This window comes from Cetorhinus maximus, chromosome 8, assembly GCF_964194155.1.
Source record: "Cetorhinus maximus chromosome 8, sCetMax3.hap1.1, whole genome shotgun sequence".
Lineage (NCBI taxonomy): Eukaryota > Metazoa > Chordata > Chondrichthyes > Lamniformes > Cetorhinidae > Cetorhinus > Cetorhinus maximus.
The window spans coordinates 10,542,852-10,566,365 of NC_135886.1; the positions used below are offsets into that span (position 1 = coordinate 10,542,852).

Below are 23,514 nucleotides of genomic sequence, written 5' to 3' on the forward strand. Positions count from 1 at the left end.
AGACATTTATTGCCCTATTACTCCAAATAATGTTGCCCATGTGGGCTGGTTAAGAATGAATATATTAAAAAAAGGACTAGAAAATGCAACAATTAACTAGTAAGCGCACAAGTTACTCTCCAGCTTTGGTGTGCTGAAGCTCAGCTTGCAAACAACATCATGCTTAATCCCTTCATTTCAGATCATTGTTCCTTTTTCTGCTTTCCTGCCACATTTGATCTTTTGTGACCCTGATGCAGCTGTTCCCCACTGAACAGAACAGCCCTTTGTCTACTCTTTGTAAATGTGGAGTTTATCGCTTTCCAGATTTAATTTCTTCTGCTTCAAGTAAATTTTCATGAAAGTGACAAGTTAATTAGGCATGTTCAATCAAAATCCTAATAGCCTAATATTGCAAAATTTGCTTAAAATAAAAACTTTTCAGCATAAGATTTGAATTATAACAAGATTTTTCACATCAGAACCTAGATTATACCACTACATTTTAGACTTGTAATTTTTAAAAACAAGATAATTAAAATGTATAAATTAACTATTAAATAGCGATTCAACCATTAAATTTATATTAACAAAATAATCTACTGTGTTGTAAAGTTAAACAGCAATAATTCACTCTGAATGACATTAACAAGTGAACTTAGATATATTGATGAAATTAACTAGTGTGGAAATTTACAAGACATGTAATGAAGAGCGTGTTTAAAAATAAAAAAAAGCTTTGTTCAGAGTGAAAAGTCTTTTTGGCACAGGGAAGGGAGTGAGGAAATCCAACTTTGTCATATTTGGAGTCTGGAGATCTTCCAATGTGTGGGCATTTCTAGATGCTGGAGTGCATGAGACTATGCATCACGGAGTAATGAATAAAGAAATGTGTGTTGTACATTATGTACAAGCTCACTCAGAAAAGCTATTCAACAACTATTTGTGCCTTAACTGAGATGGATTATGTAATTCTCAAAATACCAAAGACTTGAGAATGTTCCACAGATTTCACACATTTGTGAATTTTGTATTCAGCAACCTGCCAGTGAGCAGTAAGTTTAATTATAGCTTTAGCATATATTAGTCTGGACCACTAAACTGGGGAGTGTCTTAAAATGTCTTAAGTCTTTATGTGAAGTTAAATTTTTTTCCCACAGATTTTAACATTCATCCTGAAAAACCTTTCATTAGGAAATAAAGTTAGAAATTGTGGCTATTTAGAGCCTCTAGAGAGAGAAAATGGCAAACAAAGGCATGCGCCTTTATTAGCAGGTTGGTTTGGAGACTCTCAAATATGGCCACTTCCACATGCACCAGATACCCAGATGAGCAAATAACTGCCACATAAATGAGATGCATTATTGCCATGCCCCATCAGATTTGGATATTGAAAAAAGTCATTCATTAACCACTAATGAAAGGAGAATGCAGACAAAAGGATTTAAACCAGGCTAGTGATCATTTTGGCTTTCGGCTTGACAATTTTGAGAAACAAGTCAGCCATAATGGCCCAGAATTTGCTGAAATGGGGAACCCTGCAACATGCACGAGAATTGGATCATATCCTTCACTGTTCAGCTACAATTATTTTTGTGTTACAAATTAATGACAGCACGACGAGGTCAATGGGACATCTAGGATCTTGGTGTATGACAGAAGCAATAGTCTATCCCCTTAACCAATTAATTTATTGATAAAGAGAACAGACGACTGAAAAGGAACTAGAAGAAATTAGAGTGAAGTAGTTATAGAAAAAAATAAGACAAAGAAAGATTGGATTGAGAAAACACAAGGTAGACAGAAAGAAAAAGAAAAAAAATTAAAATCTATAATTAAAAAAAACATAGGGAGGGATGAAGCCAGGGTGTTGCTTGACCAGGAGCCAGGGTAAATGGGAGGGATCCCAGGGTAGGTCCTTAAGGGACACCAGAGGTAAGGGTGTGGGCGGGAAGAGAAGTCATTCAGGTGATTCAATTAGATAGATAGAAACTGAACCAGGCAAATAAGTGCAGTTGCACACAGCTGGAAAATGGTGGAGGAGTTGGAGGAGGATGGTGTAGTCAACCATGTCAAAGGCTGCTGCAGATAGATCAAGGAGGATGAGGGAGATAGCTTATCTTTGCCACAATCACCTGGATGTCACTTGTGACTTTGATAAGACAAATAAACATTATCAGAATTTTAACTCAAAGGTATTGAAAGTAGCTTTTGGAAAGCTGAAATGTCAGGAGAGAAGTAGTTATTAACACAGAATGACTGACAGTATAGGTTAATTCAAATCCCTCTTGCTGTCAGGCTTAGCTACCTCTCCATGAACAGCATTTAACTATATAATTAGTACCCACTGATTAAACAGAAGTATTATGACAAAAAATACTTCAAGTGCATTGAATAAAACAAAAAGGTTGTTAATCATAACTTTTTGACTTCAAAAATTGCGACAGATGGTTAGTCTTTCAAAAATTGATCTTACTTGAAATGTATATTCATGAGCTTGTTATAGCAGCAGTGTGATCCACAGATAGCTATTATATAGTATGACAGCAAAGCACAACTTGTAATAACTCAATAAATAAGTGCATGTGAATAATTATGTGGAGAACAGACCTTGAGAATATAGGCAGGGCAACGAAAAAATTCTAATAAAATAATTGAGTCTCAGTATAATTCAGAGTATTAGCCAACTTTCATGTACAATTACAAATCAGATCAACAAAGTAAGAATTTTTTTGAAAAGATAGTCAAAATAATTTACTCTCATAAAAATAAGGGAATATCTACTTTCTTTCTGTAATGAATGATCCCCTAAACAAACTGCAACACATGGCATTAAAACGTGCTTTCACCAAACTCCAATTTTCATTAAAATAAGAATTCTGCCCCTAAAAGCTAACATAACAAATTTAAACTGTTTTCTTTGCACTTTCTAAAAATGAAAAGGTATTATTTCTGCTTTATTAAAATAATAGGGAACTCTACAAACTATACTTGATATAGAAGGATACAACTTGTACTCCCACACTCAAATCAGAAAGATCTCAAATGTATGTACTCTCATGCTCTTAGGATGATCAAAGTACATCACTTCTAACTAGTTACCTTTGAAGCACAAAAAAAAATACATAAATGCAAGTTATTATCTGTCGTGACTCTGAACTTCTTAAAGCAGATTAAAGACATTCGAAGTTTGCTGTAATGTAGGAAACACTGCAGCCATTTTGCGCACAGCAAGCTCTCACAAGCAACAACACGATAATAGCTAAACCTTCTGCTTTTTAAGTGATTTGGTTGAGGGACAAATATTGGCCCAGGACATTTGGGAGAACGGCCCTGCACTTCTTTGAAATAGCACCCACGTGATCTTCTACATCTAGCCAAGTCGGCAGATGGTGCCAAGGTTTAGCATCTTGCCCAATAGACTGCACCTCCAACAGTGCAGCAGTCTCAGTACTGCACTGGAAACACCAGCCTGGAAATATAGGCTCAAGTCTGTGCATCAGTGTTCAGGTCAAGGTAAACGGGACGAACCAATTTGCGCACAGCAAGGTCCCACAAAGGGGCAATGAGATAAAATGCCCAGTGAGCTCAATTGGCCTTGACAGTGAAGGTTGGGGAGCGAACTTTGCTGCCTCTCCTTCCGGTAAAAAACCCTTCAGGGCTTGAGCTTGTCGTTGACATTAGGGCTCTGCTTTATGTCCTTAGCAAAGTGATGGTGCAAGAACTCAACCTGCCAAAATAACTGCTGGGGGTGGGGGGGGTGGGGGGTGGGGGTGGTTTATGACTCAAGCTACAGTTTTGGCGTGTGTCTTTTTCGTGGCTTAAAACAGTCACCCAAAGAAAAAAAAATCCTCATGGTGCAACTACACCAAACTCAACCTCCATAGAGGAGGAGAGAGGAGAGGAGAGGAGAAAAATCAAGTTCAAGGGGAAAGAAAAATGTGAGCAGAAACGTTTGGGGAAAAAAAAATCCACTCAGTCCTCCAAACATTTCCACTTTCTCAGCACAAAAAAAAAACAATTGGGAGATTTTTTGAATCCTTCCAATTTAGGAAGTTGGAAGCAAAAAAAAACCACAGAAGGGTTTATTTATTTATTTATTTTTTTACAAACTGCAGATTTGCAGAAAGGAGGGATTTCACTGTCATGATCAATTTTCATTCTTTTCTTTTTAAAAAATATATATATTATATAAATATATTTAAAAAAAAGAGTCTCTGAAGAAATTCCATCCCCGCTTTGCGGCTCCACGTACATTTTTAAAAGAAAAATCAAACACACACACACCTCATTTCAACTTCACTTCACCAACATGAAAACTGACCGAGAGGAGAAGAGGAAAAAGAAAAATAAAAACCGTGGAAGAAATTAAAATAAAATTGAGGGTGAGCAGAGAGGAAAAATCATCATGAGAGAAAAAAATAATTACCTCAGAAATAAAAATATGATCAAACATCTGGCATAATCATGACGAAAAATCGTGTTAGATAAGGATAAAAACTTACATTTAATGATTTTTTTTTCTCCCCCCCAGTTCCTTCCTTTCCTCTCCGAAGCCGGTTGGAAAATCTCAGCTTCTTTTTCTCTCTCGCTCTCTCTCTCTCTCGCTCACTTTTCTTTCGCCCGCCTCTTTGGCCCCCCCCCCAAAGACGTCATCGCCACTGACTGACAGCGGTTCCGCCCAATCAGAAGCCGGGCCGGGTGCGCCACTTGGCCAACCGCCTTTCGGCCGGTGGGGCAGGGGCGGGGCGGGGCGGGGCGGGCGGGCGTTAGGTGGGCGGGGCTCAGGCTTGCCCCCACCTTCTCCCTCGCCCCCTTCCTGTCCGTCAGGCGCTGCGCCTGCGCCTGCGCGGCGAAGGCGCCCTCTGCTGGGCGGTGTCTCCGCGCTCCCTTTGTTCCCCCCCGCCGCGCCCGTCAGGTCGTGAAGTCACTTCCGGTCTGTGGGTGGGGCCTGTGGGTGGGGCCTCCCCCTCAATGATGTAGACTTTAGACCTGACTTTGTATCTGACTGGAGGTTCAGGCAAGGTAGTTCTCTTACATATACCTTATATTTGGATACTTGTAACCTTAAGTAATTTTTGCAACGTAATTATTTGCTTAGAATGTCAATGATTTTCACTAGGCAGAGGCAAGAGTTGCAAAAAGTGAACTTTATGTGCAATAACAACTTGCATTTATTTAGCACCTTTTAATGTAGTTTAAAAAAAAATCCCAAGGCACTTAACTCAAGTGTTTTTTAAAGAGAGCATTTGGTATATCAAGGAGCTTCCTAAAATGCTTCGTAAGGGAGAGTGACTTAGGAAATGAAGAAGTTGAGGTGGTGTTTTATAAATGCATGTATGTGTTTTTATTAAGGAGTCATTTTGAAGATAAGTAGCAAGTCAGTCTACCGTCAACACCCCTTTGTCCTTTTGCCTATGATATCTTCCTCTATCCAGCTCTAGCTGTCTTGCCCCCCTCAACCAGAGTATATTTCACCACATTTCTATATTTCCTTAGTTCTGTTGAAGAGTCATACGGACTCGAAAAGTTAACTGTGTTCCTCTCCGCAGATGCTGTCAGACCTGCTAAGTTTTTCCAGCTATTTTAGTTTTGGTTAGGACCCTAGAGGGTTTGGAAGATTAATGGCAGAGAGTGGGGTGTGTAGACGTTTTCCAATTGTCCACTGGTGTTGCAACAGACAATGAGCAGCAATCCAAGCTGACTGTTTACTTAACAAAAATAAAAATACCTGGAAAAACTCAGCAGGTCTGACAGCATCTGCGGAGAGGAACACAGTTAATGTTTTGAGTCCGTATGACTCTTCAACAAAACTAAGGAAAAATAGAAAAGAGGTGAAATATAAGCTGGTTTAAGGGGGGGTGGGATAAGTAGAGCTGGATTGAGGGCCAGTGATAGGAGGAGATTGCCAAAAGATGTCATAGACAAAGGGACAAAGAGGTGTTGAAGGTGATGATATCTAAGGAATGTGCTAATAGGTGACATTAAGGGTAGAAAGCAGGATGAGCAAGGTACAGATAGCCCTTGTGGGGGTGTGATGGGGGGAAGGGATCGAAATAGGCTATAAGGTAGGGATAAAACAATGGATGGAAATATATTTAAAAATAATGGAAATAGGTGGGAAAAGAAAAATCTATATAAATTATTGGAAAAAAGGGGGATCGGAAAGGGGGTGGGGATGGAGGAGAGAGTTCATGATCTAAAATTGTTGAACTCAATATTCAGTCCGGAAGGCTGTAAAGTGCCTAGTCGGAAGATGAGGTCCTGTTCCTCCAGTTTGCATTGATCTTCACTGTTTACTTACTTGGGTGGATGCCTTTAGTTTGATTTTAAAGGAAAGCTGCAAATGACATAAAGGTGAAGATGGCCAGGATTTTTAAACTCAACAGCCTAGAAATGAAAGTCCTGGGATTTTGTACTGTGAAGGAATAAGGGTTAAATAATAATGAATTAACATAGGACTAATAGGTTGAAATTTATTTTGGGTAAACTCAGTAAATATATATGTCAACAGGAGTCAAAATTAGCTTGCAAAACAACATAATTAACTCCCTTCGCAACCATATGAATTCACCAATGAGAAATACACAGACTTAAAAAATGGTATTCTATGGATCTTGCTATTACAGTGACGTGTAAGCGTAAAATGCCACACTGATAATTAAAACCTCAATGAGATAAAAGAATGCCAGGCCTCAAGTCATGTTATCTTGCTGCGCACTGTACTTTGACTAAGCAAAATTGATCAACATAATTATTACCCAAGGTCTGGTTTTTGGGAATAAATTCAAAATAACATTTCTTAGAAATTGAATGGGCACCCTCATTATAATAGATGGCCCTTTCACCAAATATGGGATATTAATTAGGGGCGGTCTGTTGTTGGTCAAATGAGCACCCCCATAGCCATTAATTGTACAACCTCAAAAATTTATTATAAACATCTCAACCCAAACTTAAATAATTTCAGATTCAGTAGACTGGATAGGTTCAACACAGATCTGAAGCCAAACGAGTCTCTCACACTTAATTAAGGTAATTTTACTCTAAATTTTGAATATCTTTTTCTTCTTTCAAAAATACTACATTCGTAATGTGAAGTTTAAATTTTGGATTCTGTATTAGAAATAAGAACTGGCTATTTTTTGGGGGGATTTATCTAGCTAGTGTTGCAATTTATGCTTTTCACATAAACACCAAATTGCAGGCTTTCTGATCACAAATTTGTGTGCTTAAAACGTAAATTGTCTCATTTAGTCTTCCGTATCAAAGACTCCAGAATTGTCATGAAAATATAATCATTTTCATAATATTGAGATTTATTGTAAAGATAGGTTAATAGTGGGGTTTGGATTAGTTTCTGTGTGTGGGGGAGATTTAATTGAATTGGAGACAACTGGTCTGGAGCTTTTGAGTTTTCAAAAGGGAATCTAGGTTTGAAATGCTAAATATGTAAACCTGGCTGAGGATGTGAGGAAACTTTGCATTTTTAAATAAATTTAGAGCAGTCTGAATTTCAAAGAGATGGTAGGATGTTATACTTAGCTAAAAGAAGCTAAGCCAAACAGTGTGTTTATTTTCCCCAAAGGTTACTGATAAAATGAGTACCATGAAAGATTTATATTATGAGAAAATAAAGTTGCAAAAACATATGGGAACAATGGAATTTGCATTAAAAGGGAGAAACATGTATAAAGGAGATGAGGTTATGTGTAAGGGAGAAGGAATTCTAAGATCTAACAAGTGTGAAAAGCCCCCAGCCTCTGTGCATCAAGTTGCTGTCTATAGGAACCGAAGCTAAGAAAAAACTCTGTGAATATCACTGTCCAGGATATTGTGCGCTTTGCCTGGGTCTGTTGAAGTCTATTTTGTTTTACTATTGTCTTAATGGAGGTATAACTCAGAGCCAGATTAATTAGGGGATTTAGGAGTTATTATAGTCGTAATTTGTAGACCTAATGTAAGTGCTTAAAATCTTTCCTTTATTAATAAATGTTTGATTTAGTTTTGTAAAAATCCTCTAAGTCTCGGTGGACTTATTACTACTGAATTCAAGGCGCGCATCTCGAAATAAAAATACAAATTACAAAACAGTTGTGGCAGTTGTTTCAAGTTTCCCTCTGGGATTTGAGCAGCTCAACATTACCATCCACCAAGCCATAACATGAACCCAACTCCTGTCCCCTTATGGTGGGGGAATCTTGACTGAGGAGTTTCACCCTGGCCCTTATAATTTCCAGGAAAATTACAATCTAGCTAAAAACTAGTTGTAAATTAGGCTATCAGGAATAAGGTAATAATTTCTTACTCTTAAAGCTGATTTCACTCCTTTAGCTGGGGTTTGAGTTGGACTCTCAGAAAACCCAGTTATGTGTCTGGATCCCTCTAGCCGAAGTTGAAGGGAATTAATCAGGACACACACTGGATCTTGAAGAAACTTCAGGTAACAATCCACGATTGTAACACATCACAGTGCTACATTTGTACACTATGCGCCAAAATACTCTCTGATATTCTGCCAAATACCAGTAAGGGCAGCCCACCAAAATTTAATCTAGATTAAAAAAGCCATTTCGCCAATTGCTACACTGCCTCATGACCTCGAGGGGTTAGTTATTGAGCGTTATAAAGCGAACGTTAATCAAGCCCCTGTCCCCCTCTCATCCTTCTCAGGGCCTGGGCTTGGTTAAGGGGAGTAAGCCTGGATGGCGAGTGCCTGAGATGTGCAACCAGCCTAGTGTGCAATGACTGGCAGGATACAAGTGCCGAGGTAGCAGAAAGTTACTTTACTTAAAGTAGATAATTGGTAGAATTGAGCATTAAGAGATCCTGTTCTGACACCTATTCAATAGCCTTTACCTCAAATTCTGTCCACTTGCACGTCCTCCGTTTTAATAGTTCCACCGCTGGTTTTTTTTTGGAAAAATATACTTTATTCATAAAATATCTGGAAGAGCATTCCAAACCATTTCAAAATCACCATCACAAAGGTACAATCAGGTTCAACTTTTACAACGTCTATCACGAGGTGCATCAATACAATCCACGAATATTACAATCATTTGCAGACATTCATTTTGAGCTGTAGAGCCTGAGGGGCTCTCAACAGTTCCCAGTCCCTCAGTGCCTGGTGGTCATGTCTTCAGCCACCAGGGCCTTAAGTTCTAGAATTCCTTCCCTCTCCCTCCCCAGCTCTCTCTCTCTCTCGCTCTCCTCCTTTAAGGCGCTTCTTAAAAACTACCTCTTTTGACTGAACTTTCGGTCATCTGTCCCCATGGCACCTGTGGTCTGGTTTCAAATTTTGTTTCCTAACACTCCTGTAAAGTGCCTTGGGGTGTTTTACTATGTTACAGGTGTTAGATAAATGCAAATTGTTTAGATTCTTCCCCCTGTAAAGAGAGAGTCCATTTCTTTTCAATGACCCTTTGAAGTGCGAGAGATTTATGACCAATTTAGGAGACGTTTTTATGCGTGTAGTAAAATATTCCTCCTGGGAGAAATCCTATGATACTGTTTATGTCGCTCTTCACTAGGCTGACCTTTTAGTTATTGGGTCACCTTCACTCATAAGAACATGCAAACAGGATTTCATGACCTCCCCACAAAGTGTTGCTTATTTATCCCGCAAGGCAGCGTGCTTGTAAATTGACCCCATTAACAGGAGTGTGTAGCTCCCAAAGGCAACATTCTGCTGTTTTATGCAGTGCACGCTGCTTTACAGCTGAAGATGTATTGCCACTTAAGCGGGCAGGCTGAGTTTCTGGAAAAGCTGTGTTGTGACCATCTGCTTTGCGAGCTCTGCTGCCATTCTGCTCTGTATCGGAGGAAAATAAACCATTATCTTTCAAGACCTCCTGAAAGAAAGGACTTGTGTTTATATAGTGCCTGTCACAACCCAAGGACCCCTCCCCCACCACCAAAAGCACTCTACTGCCGATTTTGACTGTAGTCGCAGTTGTAATGTAGCGAAACATGGCAGCCATCTTGTGCACAGCAAGCTGCCATAAACAGTTATGAGATAATGCCGGGTTGGTGACATTGGTTGAGCAATAAATATTGGCCACGACACTGAGGCAAATTCCCCTGCTGATCCTGGATTAGTGCCATGGGATCTTTTATATCCGCTTGAGAGGGAAGACAAATGAAAACAGGAAATGCTGGGAAAATTCTGCAGGTCTAGCAACAGCTGTGGAATGAGAAGCAAAGTTAACGTCTCGAGTCTGTATGACTCTCTGGAGCTCTGAAGAAGAGTTGTACTGACTTAAAACATTAACTCTTTCTCCACAGTTGCTGCCAGACCTGCTGAGATTTTTAAGCGTTTTCTGTTTTTATTTCCGATTTCCAGCATCCGCAGTATTTTGCTTTTTTGAGAGGGAAGACAGTTTAATACTTCATCCGCGTGCGATGGTACCTCTGACAGTGCAGCACTCCCTCACTACTGCACTGGGAGTGTCAGCAAGAATGATATGCTCAAGTCTCTGGGAATAGGGTTTGAACCCTTGACCTTCAGACTTGGTGAGAGTGTTACCCACTGAGCCATGGCTGTTACCAGCACTCACATGTAGGTGTGTGGAGATGTGGTACAGCAAAGTCGCCAAAATAATCAGGCAAGTGATCAGCCCAGTTGGCAGTAAGCAGGACTGGCAGGCTAATTTCTAGGGTCAGTTGATGGTCCTTGATGGAGACAACGCATCTCAGTCTGGACAGCAGCTGGGCAATTGCTAAAATTACTCTTCAACTCTCTGGGTTAGGGAAGGGAAAAATCAACCAGGTCAACCAGTGTTGACTTGAGCTGAGATGCGACAGTTGGAACAGCCTGCTGGCACTTCCCATTAAGCTTGCACGTTTAAGTACGGCCACTCGGGTGATGTAACAGAAGGACGCTGGCTCCCCCACTTCAGTGGAAGTTCTAAAAGCAGTCGACGCAAAACGGAAAATGCTGGAAATAATCAGCAGCTCCGGCAGCGACTGCAGAGAAAGGAGGAGAGTTAACGTCTCCGGTGAGTGACCCCTGCGTCATAACCTGCCAAAGCGTTTTCGGGAGATAGGCTACAATTGTCGGAATAGGGGCCTTTACTGAGCTGTGCCAAACCAGGAGCACTGAGGAAAGGCAACTCCAGGATTGATGGCAGGCAATACCTGTTAAAACAAAAAGACCCCTCAGTCTGCGTAAGGTAGTTTTTAAAGATAAATTCTCAGGATGATGGCAGTGCTGGAAGGGCCGTCGTTTATTGCCCATCCCCAGTTGCCTGGAAACAACGTGGCTCACTCGATCACTTCAGAGGGCAGTTGAGTGTCAATTCCGTTGGTGTGGGCTGGGAGTCACCTACTGGCCAGACCGGGTTTCCCTTCTCCAACACAGGCAAAACCCCGCAGGTGCTGGAAATCTGAAATAAAGGCACAAAATGCTGGAAACACCCGGCAGGTCAGGCAGCTTCTGTGGAGTTAATGTGATGTGAGGGAAAAATTGTTTCACCCAGAGGGTGGTCGGGGTCTGGAACGAACTCCCTGAAAGGGTGGTGGAGGCAGGTTCGATCGAGCTATCCCAAAGGGAATTGGATTGCTCCCTGAAAAAGAGAGAATGTGCCAGGTTACAGAGATCAGGGCAGGGGAGTGGGACCAGGTGGAATTCTCTTTCAGGGAGCTAGTGCAGACTCGATGGGCCGAATGGCCTCCTCTTGCACTGTAAAGATTCTGTGAGAGAGAAACAGAGTCAACCTTTCAGATCAGAGCTGGAAAAGTCAGAAACGTTGCGAGATTTTTAAACAAGTACAGAAGCAGGAACGGTGGGTGGAGAAACGAACAGAAAGGGAATGTCTGTGATTGGGGGGGGAGAAAAACCGGGAGAGATTACCGGGAGACGAAAGGGCCGATGTTGCAACTCAAAATGAGATGGCAATGGGACAAGTAAAGGAACAAAGATATCTCGAGGGAAGATTCGCTACCAGCGGCTGCTTTCTGAAAACATGGGGGTCAGAGGTTATGATCCGAAATTGTTGAACTCAGTGTTGATTTTGGAAGGCTATAAAGGGCCTAATTGAAAGGTTAGAAACAACACCCCTTGTTTTAAAACAAAATTAAAAATACCTGGGAAAACTCAGCAGGTCCGGCAGCATCTGCGGAGAGGAACACGGTGAACGTTTCGAGTCCGTATGACTGTTCAACAGAACTAAGTAAAAATAGAATACGGACTTGAAACGTTAACTATGTTCCTCTCCACAGACGCTCCCAGACTTGCTGAGTTTTCCCAGGTATTTTTAATTTTGTTTTGGATTTCCAGCATCCGCAGTTTTTTTGCTTTTACCTCTTGTTTTAAACCTGTTCCATCTCCTAACTTTTTCCAGCGCCGACGAAGGGGTCACTGACCTGAAATGGTTAACTCTGTTTCTCTCTCCACTGATGCTGCTGAGTATTTCCAGCATTTTCTATTTTTATTTTGGACTCCTCTCCCTAATGGACATTAGCAGTACAGGCAGAAATGCTCGGAGGCCATCTGTACTCTACTTTTTTGTGAGTCACTGACTGCTGCTTTTAAAACTGGCACTCGGGTTAGAAAAAGGGAGTTTGACGGTAAAAGTGGAAATTCATGCCCGAGCACTAAATCCACAAGTGAAGTGTAGGGAATGATTGCCCTCTACTGGACAAGTTCAGCACAGCGCCATGTGCATTGAAACCAGAAAGCTACAATACAAAAAAACAGGAATGGACAGAATGAAAACAAAAATACCTGGAAAAACTCAGCAGGTCCGGCAGCATCTGTTTTGGATTCCCAGCATCCGCAGTTTTTTTGCTTTTACCTTAATGGACAGAATGAGGTTGGAGAAGTGTAGAAAGACAGTGTGTGCATCTTGAGGAAGAAAGGACTTGCATTCATACAAAGTCTTATTGCAACTCACATTGAATTAATGATAAGCTCATGTCATCCTCAGCCCTGGTTGGATTCTCTTCCTTGTTGCCCCAACTATTGGTACTGGCCTTGTTGCTGCTCGGAATTCCCTCTGCCTGTCCCTTTATTCCATTTTTTATTATTTTTTTTGAAAACTGCGTTAAAGCTGACCATTTTGACCCCAGCTACATCAATGCTGAAGAATGTAAAATTTAGGCAGGATGTCACTTAGGGCGTGAGGTAGAGTTGTAAGTTTTAGGTTGTGACTTCAGAAAGCAGCCAATGTGTTAACAATATAGCTTTCGGTAAATTTTAAAGTAAAATACGACGGATTCTGGAAATTTGAAACAAAAACACAGTTTTTTTTAAAAAAACCTCATTTACGGCCTGTGGGCGTCGCTTTAGGCTATCATTAATTGCCCGTCCCTAATTGCCCTGGAGAAGGTGGTGAGCTGCTGCCTTGAACCGCTGCGGTCCCTGTGGTGTAGGTACACCCACCGTGCTGTTAGGAAGGGAGCGCCAGGATCTTGACCCAGCGACAGTGCTGGAAATGCTCAGGTGTGTCAGCATCGGTGGAGGGAGAAACGGAGTTAATATTTCGAGTCGCAAACGACTCTTTGGAACATTTTTAATTACAGGTTTCAGGCTGGTCTCTATTTCTCCACCTGATTGACATTGCTGGACTCTGGGTTTTGGGAGGCTTGAAGAGCTTTATTCTTCCGATCGGGCCATGACTTAAATGAAAAGTGTTTAATTAGTTTGTGCATATTTTGGTAAAGCTATTAGAATGATTTTTTTCCCCCACCCACCCCTGCTGCCTGTCTCGCTGAATTGATGGGCATCTGCTCTTTTCCAGTTAAAATTCCACCAAGATGAAATCAGCATCTGTCGAGGTTACGACCGTCAACAAAAGTAAAGTCCTGTCTCTCTCCGACCCCAGGTAGGCACGGCGTGGGCTTGAAGCAGAACAGGCTCAGTGGGTTGAATGGCCTACTGAAGCCACTGGTTGCATTGGTTTTCCTGTAACACCTGGGATGCGGTTGGTTTCTGGCCACCCCAACACTGACCCCTTTCGATCCCCATTTTGTACAACGACACATTGGGGGTGAAGCTCCTGAAGTGAATGTTTCTGCAGCTATTGTATTTCTCCCCGCCCTGCCCAAACCCTTCTCACCAACCCTTCTTTCTCTCCCTGCCCTCTTTTTCCCTTATTGCCCCCTCCTTTAACGCCATGTGCCCTTTCCCTCTTGCCCTCCCTCCCTACCCCCTTTTTCCCCTCTCAACCTGCCCCCCCCAAATCACCCATGCCTTCTGCCCTACCCCAGCATGATAAAGCCTGTTACAGACTCTGACTACTGCCCTATATTGGGTGAGTTATGGCTTGGTTCAGCTCCTCTCAGCATTTACAACCTAATGGGCTTTGCTGTCTTGGAAGTTAATCGTAAATGACATATTCGTGATGGAGGAGGGATAGGCAAAAAGAAAAAGGAGGTGGGGTAGCACTCTTAATAAGTGACAAGATCAGTTCCATAGTAAGAGAGGATATTAGGCCAAAGGATCAAGATGGAGAATCGGTTTCGTTGGAGCTAAGAAACAGCAAGGGGCAGCCAACATGGGTGGGAGTTGTTTATAGGCCACCAAACAGTCGTGGTAATGTTGGGCACAGTATAAATCAGGAAACTAGAGATGCGTGTAATGTGGGTAATCGAGTAATAATGGGAGACTTCAAATTTACATATAGACTGGGTTAACCTAATCAACGCTAATGCTGTGGAGGAGGAATTCCTGGAGTGTACACAAGATGGGTTTCTGGAGCGGTACGTTGAAAAAGCAACTAGAGATTGAGCTATTTTAGATTTAGTATTATGTAATGAGTAAGGGCTAATTAATAACCTTGCTGTAAAGGAGCCTTTGGGTAAGTGACCATAATGTGATGGAATTTCACGTTAAGTTTGAATGTGATGTAGTTCTTTCTGAAACTAGGGTCCTAAATCTGAACGAGAGAAACTGTGAAGGTACGAGGGGCAAGGTGGCTATGGTTGATTGGGAAAATCTTTTAGTTTTGACGGTATACAGGCAGTGGCTTGTAGTTAAAAGAAGTATTACGGTCTACAACTAACATACATTCCCCTAAGACACAAAAACCCAACAGGAAAGATGAATCAACTGGCTATCAAAAGAAGTTAAAGATTACATTAGATCAAAGGAAGTGGCGTAAAAAGTTGCCAGAATAAGTGGTAAACCTGAGGATTGGGAGCGTTTTAGAACCCAGCAAAGGAGGACCAAGAAGCTACTTAATTAAGGGAAAAGAGAATATGAATGCAAATTAGCCAGGATCATAAAGCCAGACTGTAAAAGCTTCTTTAAGGTATGTGAAAAGGAAAAGATTGGCTAGGACAAATGTGGGCCCATTACACGTGGGGACAGGAGAATTTATAGTGGGGAACAGGGAAATGGTGGAGAAACTAAACAGCTACTTTGCATCTGTCTTTACAGAAGAAGATATAGACAATCTCCCAGAAATACTAGGCAACCAAGGGACATGTGAAACTGAGGAACTAAAAGAAATTAGGATTAGTAAAGAGGTAATACTTGAAAAGTTAACTGGATTGAAGGTTGATAAATCTCCTGGACTCAGATGAGCTTCATCCCAGAGTGTTGAAGGAGGTGGCTAGAGAGATAGTGGATGCATTGGTGGTTATCCTGCAAAATTCCTATAGATTCCGGAAAGGCTCCCGCAGACTGGAAAGTAGCAAATGTAACCCCGCTATTTAAGAAGGGAGGGAGAGAGAGAATGGAGAACTACAGACCTGTTAGTTTGACATCAGTAGTACAGAAAATGTTATCCGTTTTAAAGGCTGTAATAACTGGACACTTAAAAAGTAATGGTACAATTGGGCAGAGCCAACATGGATTTGTGAAAGGGAAATCATGTTTGACAAACCTGTTTGAATTTTTTGAGGCTGTTACTGGCAGAATAGATGAGGGAGAACCAGTAGATGTGGTGGATTTGAATTTTCAAAAGGCTTTTGATAAGGTCCCACGTAGGAGGTTGGTGGGTTTGGGGGTAATATACCAGCATGGATAGAGAATTGCTTAACAGACAGAAAGCAGAGAGTAGGAATAAAGGAGTCATTTTGAGATGGCAGGCTGTGACTAGTGGGGTACAGCAAGGATCAGAGCTAAGACCACAGCTGTTCACAATCTATATAAATGATTTGGATGTGGGGACCAATTGTATTATTTCCAAATTTGCTGATGACACAAAATTAGGTGGGAATGTAAGTTGTGGGGGGGGAATGCAAGGAGGCTTCAAGTGGTCTTGGACCAGCTAAGTGAATGGGCTAGAACATGGCAGATGGAAGATAATGTGAAGTTACCAACTTTGGTAGAAAACAACAGAAAGGCAGAATATTTCTTAAATGGTGAGAGGTTGGGAAGTGTTGGTGTCCAAAGGGACCTGGGTGTCCTTGTTCATGAGTCACTAAAAGCATGGAGGTGCAGCAATCAGTAAGGAAGGCAGATGGTATGTTGGCCTTCATTGCAAGTGGATTTGAGTACAAAAGTAAAGATGCCTCACTGCAGTTGTATAGAGTCTTGGTGAGACAGCACCTGGAGTATTGTGTACAGTTTTGATCTCCTTATCTAGGGAAGGATATACTTGCCATAGAGGGATAGCAATGGAGGTTCACCAGACTGATCCCTGGGATGGCAGGACTGTCTTATGAGATTGGGGAAACTGGACCTGTATTTTCTAGAGTTTTGAAGAAGGAGAGGTGATCTCATTGAAACCTGCAAAGTTCTTTCAGCGCAGGACAGGGTAGATATGGATAGGATGTTTCCTCTGGCTGGTGAGTTACAACCAGGGGACACAGTCTCAGAATAAGGGGCAGGCCAATTAAGACTGAGATGAGGAGACATTTCTTTGCTGGGGGTGGTGAAACTTTGGCGTTCTCTACCCCAGAGGGCTGTGGAAGCTCAATCATTGAGCATGTTCGGGACAGACTTTGATAGATTTCTGGAGACTAATGGCATCAAGGGGAGGCGGTGACATAGTGGTATTGTCAGAGGGCTGGTAATCCAGAGACCCCAGGGTAATGCTCTGGGGGATCCAGGTTCAAATCCCACCACGGCAGATGGTGGAATTTGAATTCAATAAATATCTGAAATCAAACTCCAATGATGACCATGAAACCATTTGTTGATTATCATACAAACCCATTTGGTTCACTAATGTCCTTCACCATCCTCACCTGGTCTGGCCTACATGTGACTCCAGACCCACATGATCAAGGGCAATCAATTAGGGATGAGCAATAAATTGCGGCCTGGCCGGCGACGCACATATTGAATGGATAAATAAAAAGGGTTAGGGAGTAAGCATGGGAAAGTGACATTGAGGTGGATGATCAGCATGACCTGATTGAATGACAGAGCAGGCTCAAAGGGCCGAATGGCCTATTCCTGTTCCTGTGTCAACTTTTGTTTTGTGTGGACTAACTATTTTCATTAAATACCGTTCATTTCTCAGGGTGTTTCTTGATGGTAATTCCGTTGTCACGAAGCCGGAAGCCCTCCTTCCAAATGCCGTGGGTGTGAGCTTGTACAGCACCAGCCCAGGCGAGATTCTGTGTGCCGGAGTCCTGAGCTACCAGGTGGGGTCCTGTTACTTTGGGGTGATGTTTGAGAACCCTGTGGCAGTCGGGGAGCTGTGTCAGATGCTTGGTTTGTATGTGACGGTGGATCCTGGGGAGAGGGATGAATTCTACGCCATAATCAAAAGTCGGGACCCGTCTGCGGTTCTCCAGCGTGTGGCGCTCTTCGGGCAAGGCCAGGCGCAAGGCATTTCGGTCAACCTCGGCGACGTGGAAATCTCAGCAACGATGACCCAAGGCACCGACTGCCACATTCAAGTTATCGCCAATGACGCTTCTGCTTAATGTGACCTTTGACCACAGCGTTTTCACTAGGTTCCTTGGCATATTGGTGCCAACGAGCTCTTTGTGTGAAAAGTTCCACTGAAGTCAAAATGCTTGTCACTTGATTGTAAGCTCTCCAGCTGCTTTTCCGCCTGATCTCACTGTGCATTCGCAACTCTCAACATGTGCCGTTTCTCCCATCACCGACGTTGGTTCCCAGTCTGGCAATGCCTTTACTTAAAACTCTCATGCTTGTTTTCAAATCCTTCCGGGGCCTCGCGCCTCTCTATCTCTGTAACCTGCTCCAGCCCTGCAACCCTCCAGGATCTCTGCAGGCCTCCAGTTCTGGTCTCTTGCGCATCCTCGATTTTAATCACTCCACCATTGGCAACCATGTCTTCAGCTGCCTGGGCCCTAAGCTCTGGAATTCCCCTCCCTCAACCTCTCCACCTCTCTGGCTCTCTCTCCTCCTCTAAATCACTCCTTAATGCCCGCATCTCTGACCAAATTGTTGGTCATTTGTCCTAGCATCTTGTTAGTGTCAAGTTTCGTTTGATAACTCTCCTGTGAAACACTTTGGGAATTTTTAATCACGTGAAGAGTTATATAAATGCAAGTTGTAACAAGTTGCAACACTGGTAGCAACCTACCAGGTTCATTCTTGGTTCCTCCCGGGTAATCATAACAGTACAGAAGGGAGGCCATTCAGCCCATTCTGTCTGTGCTAGCTCTTTTGAGAGAGCTATCCAATTTAGCCCCGCTCCCCCTGCTCTGCCCCATAGCAATTTTCTTTTACTTTTCAAGCATTTATCCAATTCCTTTTTGAAAGTTACTATTGAATATTTGCACCATCCTGTCAGGCAACACATTCCAAACGAGTGTGGCGGAGGTTGGTTCAATCAAGGCATTCAAGAGGGCATTGGACAATGTGCAGGGTTACAGGGAAAAGGCAGGAGATTGGTACTAAGTTTAGAAAGATCAGAGAGCCAATGCCGACATGATGGGCCGAATGGCCTCCTCCCACACTAACAATTCTGTGATTCTGATTCAATAATAACTTGCTTTAAGTGTCCCCTTACCCGTTAATTGTGTTTATGATGCAAGTGGGGGGCATTAATTGGGGTTTCACTTGGGCACATAGAACTGAAACTGCCCATGATTGAGTGAGGAGGCATAGGCTTATGATGTTTTACTCTGTAAATTTAAGGGGCGACGGTGACATTGTGGTCATGTCTCTAGACTAGTGACCCAGAGGCCCAATCTAATCCTCTGGGCTTCCAATCCCATTAAATTTAACTAATAAAATCTAGAATTGACGAGTCTCAGTAATGGTGACCGTGACAACTACCATCAATTGTTGTAAAAACCCATCTGGTTCACCATTGCCCTTTAGGGAAGGAAATCTGCCATCCTTATCTGGTCTGGCCTACATGTGAATCCAGATGTGGTTGACTCTTAACTGCCCTCTGAAATGACCTAGCAAGCCACTCAGTTCAAGGGAAATTAGGGATGGGCAACAAATGCTGGGCTTTCCAATGACGCCCACATCCATGAAAGAATAAACAAATAAATTATGAGGAAAGACTGAGACCAATGTTATACTTCACCAATCACAAACAACACTGGCATCTAACCGCCATGTGGAAAATTGCCCAGGTATGTCCTGTACTCAAAAAGCAGGACAAATCCAACCCGACCAACTCCTGCCCCATCAGTCTACTCTCCATCATCAGTAAAGTAATGCAAGGGGTCATCAACAGTTCTCTCAAGTGGCACTTGCTTAGCAATAACCTGCTCACTGACACCCAGTTTGGGTTTTGCCAGGGCCACTCGGCTCCTGACCTCATTACAGCCTTGGCTCAAACATGGACAAAAGAGTTGAACTCCTGAGGTGAGAGTGACTGCCCTTGACATCCAGACCACAGTTGACCGAATGTGGCATCAAGGAACCCCAGCAAAACTGAAGTCAATGAGAATCAGGGGGGAACTCTTGGAGTCATACCTAGCACAAAGGAAGATGGTTGTGGTTGTTGGAGGTCAGTCATCTCAGCTCCAGGACATCATTGAGGGAGTTCCTCAGGGTAGTGTCCTCAGCCCAACTATCTTCAGCTGCTTCATCAATGACATTTCTTCCATCATAAGGTCAAGAATTGGGGATGTTCACTGATGACTGCACAATGTTCACCATTCGTGACGCCTCACATACTGAAACAGTCCATGTCAAAATGCAGCAAGACCTGGACAATATCCAGGCTTGGGCTGACAAGTGGCAAGTAACATTTGCGCCACACAAGTGCCAGGCAATGACCATCTCCGACAAGAGAGAAACCAGTCATCACCCCCTGATGTTTAATGGCATTACCATCACTGAATCTCCCACTATCAACATCCTGGGGGGGGGGGGGGGTTACCATTGACCAGAAACTGAACTGGACTAGCCATATAAATACTGTGGCTACAAGAGCAGGTCAGAGGCTAGGAATCATGTGATGAGTAACTTACCTCCTGACTCCCCAAAGCCTATTCACCATCTACAAGGCACAAGTCAGGAGTGTGATGGAATACTCCCCACTTGCCTGGATGAGTGCAGCTCCAACAAGACTCAAGAAGCTTGACACTATCCAGGACAAGGCTTGATTTGCACCACATCCAGAAACATTCACTCCCCCCACCACCAATGCACAGTAGCAGCAGTGTGTACCATCCACAAGATGCACTGCATGAATTCACCAAGGCTCCTTGGACAGCACCTTCCAAACCCATGACCACTACCATCCAGAAGGAAAAGGGCAGCAGACACATGGGAATACCACCAAATGGAGGTTCCCCTCCAAGTCACTCACCATCCTGACTTGGAAATATAGGTCGTTCCTTCACTGTCGCTGTGTTAAAAATCCTGGAACTCCCTTCTTATCAGCACTCTGGGTGTATCTATACCATATGGGCTGCAGCGATTGAAGAAGGCAGCTCACCACCACCACCTCAAGGGCAACTAGGGATGTGCAATAAATGCTGGTCCAGCAAGCAATACCGTGAATGAATTTTTAAAAATTCCTCTCTTTAGCTCTGAAGAAGGGTCATACAGCTTTACTAACTTTGTTCCTCTCTCCACAGATGCTGCCAGACCTGCTGAGTTTTTCCAGGTAATTCTGTTTTTGTTTTGGATTCCCAGCATCCGCAGTAGCTTTTAGCTTTTTGTTTTTATTTTGGCTTTATAGAATATATTATCTTTCCTCTGGTGCTTTTGCTACCACTCCTATTTCACTCCAGCTGCCAAAATGCACTCCCTAAACAGATAAGTACAAAAGGACAAAGTCTGTAAGTTGATCTGCTGTATACTTTTTCCATTGCATTGAGCATAGCACCAAGATGTCGCACCCACAAATGCAGTAGCAAAGTGTTAGTGATTATCCAGAATTTGGGCTCTTTAGCTACCCGGGCATTTATGTAACTGGCAGGAGACCACACCTGCCATACTGTGTGCAGTTTTGGCTTTCTAACCTAAGGAGCATGGGTCAGCCATGTGGTTCAAATGGAGGATTCCCACATACTAAACCCAGCTGAGCATGGGAGCCCACGCCACAGTAAGTCCCAAACTTAGATATAAAGGCAATCTGAAAGCCAACCTCAGAGCTGGCAAGCTAGATCCCATGACTCAGGAAGGAACCTTGGACAAATGGAGGAGTCTCTTGTCATCAAGTGATTTCGACATATGAGGAGAACAAACTCAAGTGCCTTCAGAACAAGCGAGCACGGCTCAAAGGCAATATCTCCATCCAGCCCTCCAACACTGGCTTCATATGCAGTATTTGCAATTGGTTATGTAAATCGAGACTTGGCCTAACTTGGTGTGAGACGACATCAACCTAGACTGTAAACCCCGGTCCTATTTTTTTTGCTGAACACTCATCTGTCAAAGCAACGGGAGAATCTATCACCGAAGGAAGGGCATACCTAGAGGGAGTGGAATGAAAGTTTACTAGACTGATTCCTGCAGCCACATTGGGGGTTACATGTACCTGTTTTTTTTCCGATCCCCTTAGTTACTGTATTTCCCATGAGAAATAAAGTCCAGCACCCAGTGCTTTGAGGGTTTGTAGCTTGTTTTTTGACCAAATGAATTTACAAAGCAATAATAATCATTGCATGTTTACCACATCTGTCTCCAGTTCTTATTTAGTACTGTTAATGGGATGGCAGTTAATTATCTCACATGGTAAAAAGATGGGAAGGTAATCAAATATCAACAGCCTGGGGGGGTTACTGTTGACTAGGAATTGAACTGGACTAGCCACATAAATACTGTGGCTACAGGATCAGGTCAGAGGCTAGGAATTCTATATTGAGTAACCCAAACACTGACTCACCAAAGCCTGTCCACTATCTACAAGGCACAAGACAGGAGTGTGATGGAATACTCCCCACTTGACGGATGACAGCACTCAAGAGACTTGACACCATCCAGGACAAAGTAGCCCACTTGATTCGCACCCCATCCACCACTTTAAACATTCACTCCCTGCACCGCTGGCGCGCAGTAGCTGCACTGTGTACAATCTACAAGATGCACTGCAGCAGCTCACTAAGGGTCCTTCGACAGCACCTTCCAAACACATGGCTGGCACCGTCTATAAGGACAAGGGCAGCAGGCACATGGGAACACAACTACCTGCAAGTTTCCCTCCAAGCCCCTCACCACCCTGACTTGGAAATATATCGGCCGTTCCTTCACTGTGGCTGGGTCAAAATCCTGGAACTCCCTTCCTAACAGCACTGTGGGTGTACCTACACCACATGGACTGCAGCGGTTCAAGAAGGCAGCTCACCACCACCTCAAGGGCAATTAGGGATGGGCAATAAATGCTGGCCTAGCCAGCAATACTCACCTCATGTGAAAGAATAAATTATTTTTAAAAAAACACCCGAGATGAAGTGATTAACTTCAGAGTTGATGCAGATTGTTCCACCTTCGGATTAGAACATTCTGCTGTTTTACATCACCGAAGACGTTCCAGGTTTTTTGTATATAATAAAAATGTACTGGGAGATTTAGCCAGGCAACTGAAGCATTAGTTTTCCCATAGCTTCCGTGGCAAGAGTTGGACTGTAATGGGAACGATTTGAATAACAAATGTTTCAATTGCTGCAGAATATTCCCAGTAGCGCAGGATTGAGCATTGAAGTTAAACTGCACTCCCTTGTTTACTATGAAAAGGCGACACCTCTCTGGTCGCTCAATCTCCCACGTTGTTGCACGTCAGCTGACACTCTGTAATTTTCAGGTGAAACCGAATCATCATTTGTTTTGTTGCTTCTATATTTCCATCATTATAAATTCCCATGTTCAGATTTCTAATGGAAGCTGCTTAAGTAAGCTTGTCAGACTGTAGTTACTGTTGCCCTGAGTCCCTTCTCCCAACTGGGAGCATGGATGTAAGCTGTTTTGCGGTGATCATGTCAGACTGTATTTCTTGTGTATCTGGCAAATAAAAAGATTTGTGTGTAAATTTAACTGTTTTTGTGTTTCGACAATGGCATCTTTCACAGGGGACCAGTAGACACCTGGCCATTGGAGTGCAAATATGAGATAGATGAAAGCTGAAACTCTCTCAATATGTAGTAATATTTTTGGAAAATCCGATGTGTAACCTGTTATTAGAAAGGTTTTTGACAAGTTGCCCACTTCCCTTTTCAAATACGGTAAAAGCTAGATTGAGGTTTGATGCCTAA

At 42.8% G+C, this 23,514-nt stretch overlaps 2 protein-coding genes across 7 annotated transcripts in view; one reads left to right on the plus strand and one right to left on the minus strand.

Moving 5' to 3' along the window:
- Window positions 1–4,600, minus strand: part of cttnbp2nlb (CTTNBP2 N-terminal like b) — a 78,174-nt gene extending 73,574 nt beyond the window's left edge. For 2 of the 4 annotated variants that reach the window (XM_078546421.1, XM_078546419.1), the window contains exon 1: window positions 4,485–4,585. The gene's annotated coding sequence lies outside the window, so the exon portion shown is untranslated. Of the gene's footprint in view, window positions 1–4,484 lie in introns of all 4 variants that reach the window. The other 2 variants (XM_078546423.1, XM_078546422.1) reach the window with 2 other exon arrangements.
- A 329-nt stretch (window positions 4,601–4,929) lies between these two features.
- LOC144683429 (uncharacterized) overlaps window positions 4,930–23,514 on the plus strand; it is a 327,293-nt gene continuing 308,708 nt past the window's right edge. The window contains exons 1-4 of one of the 3 annotated variants that reach the window (XR_013577256.1): window positions 4,980–5,004; window positions 6,950–7,014; window positions 13,722–13,805; window positions 17,397–18,677. Coding sequence is in view for 2 of the 3 variants with exons in the window: in XM_078546429.1 (XP_078402555.1) it covers window positions 13,738–13,805; window positions 17,397–17,805 (477 nt within the window). In the remaining variant the exon portion in view is untranslated. Of the gene's footprint in view, window positions 5,005–6,949; window positions 7,015–13,721; window positions 13,806–17,396; window positions 23,292–23,514 lie in introns of those variants that run through there. The other 2 variants (XM_078546428.1, XM_078546429.1) reach the window with 2 other exon arrangements.